The following is a 12313-nucleotide window of genomic DNA, read 5'->3' on the forward strand; positions in this document are numbered from 1 at the left end:
ATACCAGATCGTGATCGACGCAGCGTCCACGGGGATGACGTACTCCCAGCTATTTACCATCGCAAGGTACATGGAGCACAGAGGATACCCTCTGCGGTCATTCAAATTGGCCTCCCTCGCCATGACCCATCTTAACCTGGCTTACAACCAGGACACACACCCAGCTATTAATGATGTGCTCTGGGCCTGTGCGCTCAGCCACTCTTTGGGTAAGAATGAGCTTGCAGCCATTATTCCCCTGGTGGTGAAGAGCGTGCACTGTGCCACGGTGCTGTCTGACATCCTGCGGCGATGCACCATGACGGCGCCCGGTCTTGCCGGCATTCCCGGGAGAAGGAACTCTGGGAAGCTGATGTCAACAGACAAGGCGCCATTGCGGCAGCTCCTGGATGCCACAATTTCAGCCTACATCAACACCACGCACTCTCGACTGACACACATCAGTCCACGGCACTACGGAGAGTTCATAGAGTTCTTGAGCAAAGCAAGGGAGACTTTCCTGCTGGCACAGGATGGCCACATTCAGTTCGCCCAGTTCATAGACAACCTGAAACAGATCTACAAGGGCAAGAAGAAACTGATGATGTTGGTCAGGGAGCGCTTTGGCTGACCTTACCCCTCCCTGGGAAGTAGTTAAACTTATTTGTTTCTATTTAAGGTTTTTGGGATTTTTTTAAAATTTTTTACTTACGTTGAGCCATTTGTTGACTAAGTCATAAGTTTTTGTCCCTGTTTTGTTTCTTGAATGTGAACCAGGAAGTGTTTGCAGTACATTGCTCTACTTCGTTGAGACTGCAAAAGAGGGGGGGGGCGGCTTGAAATGTCAAAGAAACACCAACAAAAACAAAACATTTTCCCCTCCAACTAATGTTAAATCTAATATAAAAAAAGTCAAAAGATTGTCATGACAAAAAAGGCGAAAGGAACGTTTGTTTTTCAGTGGCACATGACGATATAAAAACCAAATGATTTTGTTGGATGGGGTACATACTTTGAGCCAGAAGATGCTTTCAGCTGGGGTTAAGAAGAAGAAGAAGTGTTTTTCCAGTGGAAGAAACATGTAATTCCAAAAAAACCCACTGAGGTGGAAAACACACATAGTGTTGCTGTCATACCTCGACTGTATTATTTGTCAGCTTTAACTTCTCTATCAGAAATGGCCTCTTATTTCATTCAGGGCATCTTAGAGTAGAGAGGGCAGAATACAGAACTACACATGTGTTGTCTCTCTGTAGAAAAAGTCAGTACCAACAGGTCTAAAACTTGACTAAAGCCACCCTAGACTAGCTCCTATCCTCTACACCTGCTGGTCAGTGCTTTTCATTAAGAATATCTTCAGAGGAAGAACCATGTTGCTTCACAGAGTGCATGCTCTCAAATCCTAGCAGCCTGGGAGTGACATTATTCAGGCTGTTTTAGCTAAGGTAGAGTAGTAGAGGCTCCACATGCACATATATATACAGTATATCTCTTATGTCCTCCTATAAGCTTATTAACAGTGACAAAATACAACTGTGATGAATGGTGGGGTCACAGTATGCCCATCTCTAGAGATACCACTGCACTGCTGTACAGCTATTTGTGGCCAAAACCTTTTGAATCTATATGACTCCAGTGATCACTTTTCACATGCTAGATCAAGATTTAGTCAATAAGCAATATAAGTCATGTCTGCTTTGTTTTTATCATCTAGCGGCATTAATTTCATCTTCTTGCATTCTGTTAGGAGGCTTTGGAACATATTGGGACCCTGTTGATTTCAGTGACTGTTACGTGTTTAACTCTGCCTGTAGCTAAAGTCCCTTTTCCATTTCAAAATTTTTTGTGGGAACTCAAGAATTCTTTCGTTCCCCAGAACTTTTACACGAACCGAGAGCTCTACTACATTTTAAGAGCAGAAATCCATTTATAATTTTGGTTCTTTCTGTCATAGTTCCAACCCATAAAAACCCCTGTCAGTCTAGACAGTAGTATTTATATATATATATATATATATATATATATAGAATTGCCGTAAATTCTTGGGGTGAGGTTAGCAATACTTATCAACCATTAACTCATCAAACAGGCACTATTTATATGAATAACGAACAGCATTATCTGAATTTATGATGAGAGTAAGAGGAAATAAGGAATGAACAATTGAACCTGAAGTGATAACAAGGTGGACTTTCTATCTTGTATATTGTGTCAGATGTCCTTTTGAAAACTTATTCCAGGAAATTTTAGTAGAATTAAGCTTAAACCACTGATAAGGCTGTGCTAATTCATATTTTTATGTTAGTAATAAATCAAATAATTATGTGTAATGTGAAAGGGGTCATTCACAGTGACAAACACAGAGAATTATCATTCGACTCTGATTCAGCTTTTAACGGTTTTCTGGCAGTAAATTACAGTTTGGTTCAGTCTTACTGCTATTACTGTCTACTACTTCTCAAGTGATGGAAGAGAGCAAAACAGAACAAAAAAGAGGGTGAATATTGGGCTAACATTTGTTCGGTGTCCAGAAAAAATGGCTAAATGCTCAATGCTGCTTGACAGGTAAATTAGCAACTGTTTGCTAATGGATAAAAATTTGTTAATGTTGGTTTAAGCAAAAAGAAAAAGGTGAATATTTAAAACATTAAAAAACTGTAGTAGTAAGTGCACTTCTCCCATCATGGCTAACACAAAATGAGTATGCTAACGAAACTTTTTGTGGTTTCAAATCTGTTCTTGAAGTTTGAAGTTCCTGCAGTTCTTAGATCTTGATGGAAAAGGGTCTATAGTTACTAAAGCTACTTACCTGTGAATGCTACTGGTTGTGATCACTCTGGACTGTGAAGATGAGTCATTCTCAAGGGGTTACAGAAACACAGTGAACATACAACAAATACTGTATATTTTATGACTTAATGACGTAATCGTACATATTTGAGACCACATGCCTTGGCACAGGAAGTTATTTTTTCTTTATGGGGGTTGTATATACCCCCTTTCTTACCCAATGGCAAAGTGTTGTTAATGGCAGTATACAGTACAGCAAGAGCTTGAATCTTTACTGGTTGGACTGGTCATCGTACAAGCACTTCACAAAAATACCTCTTCAGTACGTTCCTGCCTGCTTCAGCATTTATTTATTGATTGTTTAGTATCTTTGTATGATTGAGTAGGAATCGCAGACACACAAACAGAACAGGACTATAGTTAAAAAAAGACACAGCGGATGAGTCAGCCTGTTGATGGCAGTAGAATAAAAGACTAACGTTTTTGAATGGAGGAACATTTTCTTGTCTGCTTTTACATTCCATGAGAGCTACCTTCACCCACTACCCGGGTAGTCAGTCACAGCTCTGGGCCTTTTTTGATCTGAAGAAATGCAGATAGAAGAATGAAAAAAGGAAAATTGAGTAAAAGAAAGAAAAGAGAGGCTAAACTCAGTTCTCAGGGACATCACTTAAAGAAACAAAACAAAAAGTAGTAGCATTAAGCATTTAAGATATTGTAAATATTAAAGTGTCAATTCAGAAAATTGTAAAGTTATAATTATTTATGATAAGTATGTTATGTGTTTGGTTTTTTTTCTTAATTTTCATGTTTTTTGTTTTTTGGCGGGGGTGTACTTGAATTGTTTTGGATGGGGGAACTTGATGGCGTTTTTTGTAAGAGCAAAGACTTCAAGGCATTTCTCAGGTGCTCCTGTGTACATTTATTTCAGTTTGTTTTTGCTATAATAACTATTATTATTTGTATTTTTTTTTATTTTTAGATTTGCAAAGAAAAAAAAAATCTGTTTTCCAAAAGGAGGCATGTTATTCAGAGTGGAGGAAAATGAGTAAGGCATTCATTTGTAAACAGATAACGTTCTAAACCTGACTATGCAGAACCACTTTGATGGTCTTGTCACCTCTTAAAGATGCCCTCTAAAAACTTGGGAGGAAGAGACACAGTGGAATGAACCACTATTAAAGAGAAGGGGGTGGGGGGCAAACAAAGACAAGACCCAGCATGCTTGTATTTGGACAATGCGCAGTAGCCAGCCTGCATTCACTGCAACATTTAGAGGAGAAAAAAATGGTGGAAAATGCCTTTCTGACCGATCAATGTACAAAGTTTATTTTTGCTTTTCTTCGTTGGTTTATTTAATCAGGACTCAAGCCTTTAGTGTCTTCTCAGAGGTGTTGTGTTGTGTGGCAGCACCGCAGTGAGACAGAACAATATACAAATGTCAGAGTCAGAAACAGCAACTGTATGAACAAAAGAGGCGGCCTGTGGATGACCTTGTGTTCATTCCTCATTTGTTGTAACTAGTTTTTCTTTTTATACTCTCTCATCTCCCTTCAGCCACAAAACTGTGGTTCACCTCTTCTATCTCATTACCATAGTTTCTTTTTTCTAGTTTTCTGTTGTTTATCGCCTTGCTCCGTCTCTCGCAAGGAGGATTTTGGGTTGGTAGCAATGCATTGACGTGTCACTGACCAGCCCTCACTGCAGCCACTTCCTCTGTTGTCCTACCTTATAAAGCACTCGAGATATCAGTGCTCTGCAGCAGCCTTGTATCTGCACAAAGTCAGCTTTTGACAAAAACTAGTAGGTTTTCATCTTTTGTTGCTGTAAGGTTTCAACGTAATGTTGATTTTAAAAAGGCTGAATTCATTTCTTGGCTTCTACCTTAGCATGATAAGGAAGTTTTCTTAAAGCATAAATGACAGAGGGATATTATTTTACCAGTTGCTTAACTTGGAAGCTCCAGTCAGCTGCCTTTATGTGATGCATTAACTGACAGCATTACAACAAAGATGTTCCTCCCTCTTAACTGTTTTTCTCTCTGTGTTAACTGTATCAGCCAGTTCCATGGGTTTTTCTTAATTTTCCCCTTGTCCTTTCTTTCTCTCTTTCTTTCTTTCTTTCTTTTGTAGGAGAGTACTATTTGCTGGTAGAGATCTAGTTCACCTACTGTTTCCCAGTTTGTTTTGTTTTGGGTTCTTTCTAACTTAAGGGAAAATTGAAAGTGTTTGTTGCCTCTTTGTGCTACTGATTATGAAAAGGTATTTCCAGTATTTGTTGCCACAGAAGTATGATAGCTTATCATCAACACTTTTTTTTAATTTGTAATTTTTTTGTGCAACTTCTTGAGCTACTGTCTATAAAGCGAAAATTTATTACTATTTATGTAACGCTACTACCATTTTATATTGATTTGTGTTGGAATCTCAGTGCTTTTCTATGAATAAAGTGTGAAACACGTTACAATGACTTCTACTTTATATGTGTTGAACCAAGCATTACTGTAGGAATGGCATTCAGTGTGTGTGTGTGTGTGTGTGTGTGTGTGTGTGTGTGTGTGTGTGTGATCTGGGTCCTCATAACAGTTAGGCCATGTTACTAAAGCATTTACTTAAGCACTGTATAAGTATAATTTTGTGGTACTTTACTTGACTTGTGCTTGAGTTTAAAGGGAGCATTTGTAATTTTGGGGTTTTTACTATTTGAGTAATCAAAATTAAATAAGTGACTTATCCATTTGAATTAATGTATATGCAACACACACAGTCTAATCTAAAACTATATTATAGAATTGTTGTGGTTCTGTTCATTTGTGGTGCCTCTGCTGCCTCACCTGAGTGACACTCTAACATTTTACAATGTCAGCAAAAAGCACAATTTATTTACTTTTGGTGTCATATTCAAAATACCACCATACATTACTTTGGTTTGTTATAACAAATCCGTTTTCTCTACTTTAGTGTGAAATTTGAATTTGAACTAATTATAACAAAGTATTCTTCTACGTTTATTTGTACCTAATTATTTTTAGTTACATAAGAACATATGACCATCTTATAAAAACATAACACTTTATTATGGATTACCTACCAAAAGTATATGAAATCATTAAAATGAGTTCCAGCTTGACCAGCTACAACGTTAAAGAAATGAGCATTATTATTATTAAAGGATAATCCTAGCTTATTTCAATTTGGGTCTTATTTTAGAAGTTTTTACCCATCTTTCTGTTAATGCGCCCGTCTGTAATTGTAACACTGTAATAACATAAGTTAATTATTGAGAGAGGAACGTGGTGACATCACTAAAACCAAGATGGAACTGCACAGTCAGATGCTCAGACTGGTTTTAAACAACTCTTCAGATTTGAGAACAGTAACATTATTGCCAAAACTGTCCATTAGAAACATCCATTATAGTGTGCAGACCAACTTTGACCTGCAAGAAGAGAAATAATAGGTGGCATTACTGGTGCAGTCACTTCCATGTTTTACCTTTAACGTAAGTGGTTAATAGTCTGACTAAATTGTTGGCTTGTTTATTGCCTCTCTGATCATCTAGCCATTTGTGTTTCCTGCCCCATTGGGTGTTGTTGTAGTGATGTAGTGATGTGTAGCTATATCTGTTCTGAATCCACAAAGTCTCAGGAGTGGTCTAATGCCTTAAACTCAGCAGCAAGTGACCCCCCCCCTCCTCACACACACACACACACACACACACACAAACATATGGATAAATTATTTTGCAAAGAACTCTGTATCCCAGCTGGTGTGGCATAATCCTGCATTTTCATCCACCCAGCCACCCAGAATTAGTGATAAATGAAGCACATGGAGGGTGATATAGTCCCATCAATCTTTCACTCATTTGTCTCTAATCAGAATATTTTTTTCTTCTATTCCTCCTTCACCGCTTCATTCTCATTCATTAGAGATTTCTGCAGAGCCATATAACCAGACAATCAGACCATCAAGAAGTGCTAAGTGTGCTCATGACTCAGTGTGTGTGTGTGTGTGTGTGTGTGTATGTGTGTGTGTGAATGAGAGATGAGAGAGAGAGAGAGAGAATGTGTGTAAATCTAGATTGATTGGCTGATGGTAAATGAGCAGATTTATATTAATTATCCAGACAGATAGATGGAGAAGTGATTGCTGTATGCTCAATCTTTTTCTCCTCAGTTTGCACCATGTCCTCCAATCTGTCTCTCTCTCTCTCTCAAACTCACACACACACACACACACACACACACACACACATGCACACAAATGGACAGTTACTGAAAATACAAGCCAACTGAACATTTGGAACAGTCAGAGAGTGTGACTGTGTGGCTCTCCAGTCTCCAGCCTACAGGTCACTCTCCACACACTCATTCTCTTGGGTGATGGGACCTACTGTGCTTCCTGTCCCAAACACAATGGCTCAGCCCATCTGTGACTTCTGGCTGAAATGCTTTGCACACTGCTTCCATATTGAGCTATTGTGCTATTCTGTCCATTACATCAGAAGCAGAGTTGATAGTTTTACCACTGTCATAATACCAAATGCAATTAATTATAAACAAGTTGAATTCAAGCTCAACACAACAGCTCTTTTCCAGCCATATGTCTATTGTTAAGTATGACAATTATGTTTCCCTAACTTTTACCATGTGATTTAGTTTTTATGTAAGTTTTGCTACTGCTACAACACTACATTTGCACAGCAGCCTAGAAGAAATATTGTGAGTTCAGCATCCAACTTCATTCCTGTACTCACCAAGAGCTCTCTCCAGCAAATGTAAACTCTATCACTTTTCTGCTGCTGAAGCATGCTAACCAACTAACCCCATCCCAACCCTTCTCTTAGTACCACTTTATGATAGTGAGTCACTGTAGTGTCCAGTCTGCTCTCAGTCCAACATGAGAGGATGAAGATGTAGCACCTGCCAGAGGCCATATTTTCACCTCTTGTAAAACCAACAATGGCTGAAGCTCTTGGTAAGTAAACAGCTGTTAATGCTAACATTTGCCATGTAGTGATAGCAAAAGCTGACACCAACATAAACTACAGTTAATTTGTCATAACCTTGATTTTTTAACACACTAGTTTGCTTTCCTTCCACAGCCATGATGGAGAGACTATTACATCAAATTCATTCCACCTGGTCTGCAGTTCTGACAGTACCTCCCTGAAGAGCTCAGAGATCTCGGCTGGAATGGCAGAGTCTTATTTAGCTTGGTGCCACCATGACCTGGACCTGTATAAGTGGTGGAAAAAGGACAGATATCAGGTGGATGTATGTTTCTGAAATCTATAAAGTAATTGATCTATTAACACCCAGTTTCATAGAACTGTTCAAAGTCAGCATTGTCATGTTTATTACCAAATTTGCTACCATCTACTAGGGGATAAAAAGATTAAATGATTGCGTGAATGAATGAGCAAATGAATTAATGCATATTTCAGTTCCTTCTGGATTCTCACATCTGCAACATCCCCAACATCACATAACTTCAACCTTTCTTCATATAGCTTCTTCTTTTTTTTTTTTTTTTTTTTTTTTTTTACCCAATTAACAATTTTATGCAACAGAATGTGATGTTGTGGTACAGAATGTTAACTTTTGCAGGCATGTGGGTCACAAACAGGGTCCAAATCAACAGGCTGAACATGATGGTATAGAAAGGTATCATCAGCAAAGAGGGACAGTCACAGCTGTCAGCATCTGCATTAGTGTGTAGCATCCCAAGGTCTTCAGTCTAAAGACAGAGTCTCTGCTTCTCTCTCTGCCTCCCTCCAAACCACTATGGTAATAATGCCTATCAGTCTCTGTCACAATGGGCTATGTGTGAATGTGTGTGTTCATTCATGCATGCGGTCATTGAAATATATAGCCTGTGTGCGTGGTGTATGTGTGTGTGTGTGTTTGGTGGGGGGGGGCGGTCACTGATAAAGCGCTGATAGTGTCCATCCATGGCAGATGATGTACAGCCTGCTGTCTCTCCAGGCAGATTGGATTTTCAGGCCTGCTGATTTGCTGAGAGATGGAGCCTGGACCTCCTTCAAACGCACACAGAAACCCACAAAGACACATCCACCTGTTCAATCACTGTACACAAAATAAGCACATAAAAGCCCAGCCACACACATAGACACAAATACATACAAACACACACGCACACACACTTATATGTTATTCTCCTGCCAAAGCCTTTAAAGGCGACCATGTGGAAATTGATCTCCATTTCTAAAGAGAACACATTCATTGTTACATCTTTCTCTCTCTCTCTCCCCTCTTTCTCTTTCTCTCTCTCTCTCTCTCACACACAGCCTGTCACTTTGTTCCCAGATGGCCCACTGACACACAGTCCCAACCTCTTCAGTCTTACCTGTCGACAATCAGTGGTGATTTTTGTTCATTTGTCTCTGCTATTTACGCAATAGGGGGGCAACAACAAAAGCCTTTGTGTGTGTGTGTGTGTGTGTGTGTGTGTGTGTGCTTGTGTGCATGAGTCTGTGTTTATGTTACTGCAGCAACACAAAGGACAGAGATGAATGAAAGCCCGCTTTCATTTGAGCAAGAATAGCTTTTTTCCCCATCATCAACATTAATTCAGCTGCTTTGAGCTCCATGTATTGTTGTATTTATTAATAACACTGAGGTCCACTCACTGCTGTACAGTCTTAATTATTTGGAGGATTGAATTCCACATTTCATCTCCACCCTCCATCTGAAGCTGAAGAGTGTTCTGCAGTAAAATGAATAAAAGACACACAGCCTTCACCTGTTGTGGAATTGCACCGCTAACCTTAATCCGGTACTTCTTCTGTGTTCAGGATTAAGGATGTTAGGAAAACAATATTCAAATGAACCATGAAGAGACTAAAACCAACAATGATTGTATCCAAATAATGAATATTGTGTGTGTATTCAAAACCTAATAAATCTTGGTCCTCTGTGCCATACAATGTGTGCCAACACTGCACTGACTGGCTGATTTAGAGAATGATTTAGAACAGGTCTAGATGTTCTCTTTAGATTATTATAATTACAGATAGAGACCCAACAGTTCCCACCATAAGCAAGCACTAGGCGACAGTGGCAAGAGTGCACTGGTCACCACTGTTTTATAGAACATTTGAAGCAGCCTGTTGCACACACTGAATGACCTGAGCCTCCTCTGGAAGTACTGTCTGCCCTTCCTGTAGAGGGCATCACAATTGTCTGACCAGTCCAGTTTGTTGTTAAGGTTCACACCCAGGAGCTGGTTGGTCTACAGGTGAGATGCTGTAATCCAGTATACCACGGCACAGTCTACCTTCATGGCTGTAAGATTCTCTGCAAGCAGTAGTGGCTGAACGGTATTGATCTTCAGAAGTCAAAAAACATTTTTTGCACTTGGGCCATATGAAATTCAGACCATTCTGAGATCCATATGAGACTAAGTCTTGTGCAGTATGTAAATGATGGCATCACCCACACCAAGGTTCACCTGGTAAAGGGTCCAGAGAGTCTGCCATCAGGGGCCTCAAGTGCTGCAGGACCAGTCTCTCAAAGGTCTTCATTATGTGAGAGGTCAGTACCACTGGCTTGAGGTCATTGAGAGCACTGGTGCCCTAGGGGGGAGTCAAACCTGGTAAAGAACTTCACTCCTCTCCACCCTTTGTTATCTGAGGCAAGTCACCTGCCTCAACACACTCCACACCTCCTTCATGTAGTCCTCCTGACTCTCAGCCCTCTCCTGGAATGCATTCTTCACCTCCTTAATTCTTCCTCTTCAGCTCTCTCTGGATGTGTTGGGCCTCCTCTCTATCCCAAGCCTTGTAATCCTGTTCCCTCTGGGTGAGCAGGGATCTGACGTCTCGATTAATCCAGGGCTTGTTATTTGGGAAGCAGTGGATTGTTTTTGTGGGTACAATGTTGTCCATGCAACCATGGAGGTTAATATAGTCCGTGATGCAGTCCGATCTTCCTAATGGGGGCAGGGAAGTAAACATGTATTCCATACCCAGATTTGGGGTAAATTAATCGATAAATTGATGGATTGCAATACATTAAGAGGTTCTTCATGGATTTTCTATACTGCTTATCCATAAGGGTTGCAGGGGGGGCTGGAGCCTATCCCAGCTGACACTGGGTGAGAGGCAGGGTACAGCCTGGACAGATCGCCAGTCCATCGCAGGGCCAACACATGAGGACAACCATTCACACTCACATTCACACTTACAGGCAATTTAGAGTCATCAATTAACCTGCATGTCTGTGGGAGGAAACTGGAGTACCCAGAGAGAATCCATGCAGACACAGAGAGAACATGCAAACTCCACACAGAGAAGAACTCAGAAACTTGCTGCTGTGAGGCGACAGTGCTAGCAACAGTGCAACAAGGCAACAAGGATAAAAATAAAATCCTTAAAGTTTACAAATTACATTACAGGCACCCCTTCATTTGTACTGTAGCAGGAAGCAAAGGGGTTGACAGGATACAGGATCACATGCTGGAGAGGAGGGGGGTGGAAAAGGTATGAGTAGGAGTCACACCTGGGAGCTGAGAAGGAGGGAAATTTAAACAAAGAAGAGACGGGAAGGAGGTTGATAACTGGAGGAGTGAGAGGAAAAAGGAAATGTGAGAGAAAAAAGAAGAGAACTAGATGTGATGTCCATGGCCTCCCCCAGTGAGGAGGAACCCCAGAAATCACAAACGCCTCCCTTTTCCCCAGTCTGGTCACGTGATGTTATGATTTTTATTGGAATCCTTCACAACAACATCATCAGCAGCAGCAACAACAACAACCGGATTTACTAGAATCTGCTTATCTGACGTTCTTAACTGCCTCACAGAGAAAAACACAATTTGGGATTAACTGATCTTTTTTTCCTCATGTAAAGAGCCTCTACTCTGATTACAGTAATAATGCACGATTTTATTTTAAGCCAAATTCAGTTTAATAAAATGTATTCTTGTTCAGTTCACTAAATTGTTAAATTCACATGGAGACAGTGACCTTGAGGGTTGTGATTGGATGTTACTGCTTCCACAGTTTATCTAGCATCTCACTGGTGGTTGTGATAGTAGTAGTAGGCGGTGATGAGTCCAACTGATTTTAACTTTCCTCACATTACTGACTCTGTCTTTTACTTTTTCACTTGATGATTTTATGTGAAAAAATATTATATTCAATTAGATTACCATGGAGGTGAACTTTCATTGGATGCATGATCTATAAATTTTAAGTGATAATATAATTCTACACAATATTTCTTTTAACACTTCTGCACAATTTCAAGTTCACCTTGCGGCATAACAAGGTAAAATGACTTAGAATGTCCTTTTTTCATAGTCATCTACAGTATATCAGTCAATCCAGTCCCAGTCACTTAAGCCTTCACTCAAACAACCCATTAATTTTAGTGTTTAGCATCCAAGCCAAACTTACAGGTGAGGTACCATCAGTAAATGAAGCCTAGTATTTTAGATTCAGCCCCTACAACCCTGTACACCATCTTATATTCTCAACAGCTGTAACTGTGACACATAGACTTACCATCAATCACTGTTTG

General features: G+C 39.9%; 1 protein-coding gene across 1 annotated transcript in view; it reads left to right on the forward strand.

The window, feature by feature from the left end:
- Positions 1–5235, forward strand: part of zswim5 (zinc finger, SWIM-type containing 5) — a 62829-nt gene extending 57594 nt beyond the window's left edge. Inside the window, 1 exon segment of the mRNA XM_018677570.2 lies at positions 2–5235. Within this exon segment, the coding sequence (XP_018533086.1) occupies positions 2–610 (609 nt within the window). The 3' untranslated portion in view covers positions 611–5235.
- Positions 5236–12313: the final 7078 nt, after the last annotated feature.

The sequence above is a fragment of the Lates calcarifer genome, linkage group LG4, assembly GCF_001640805.2.
Source record: "Lates calcarifer isolate ASB-BC8 linkage group LG4, TLL_Latcal_v3, whole genome shotgun sequence".
Lineage (NCBI taxonomy): Eukaryota > Metazoa > Chordata > Actinopteri > Centropomidae > Lates > Lates calcarifer.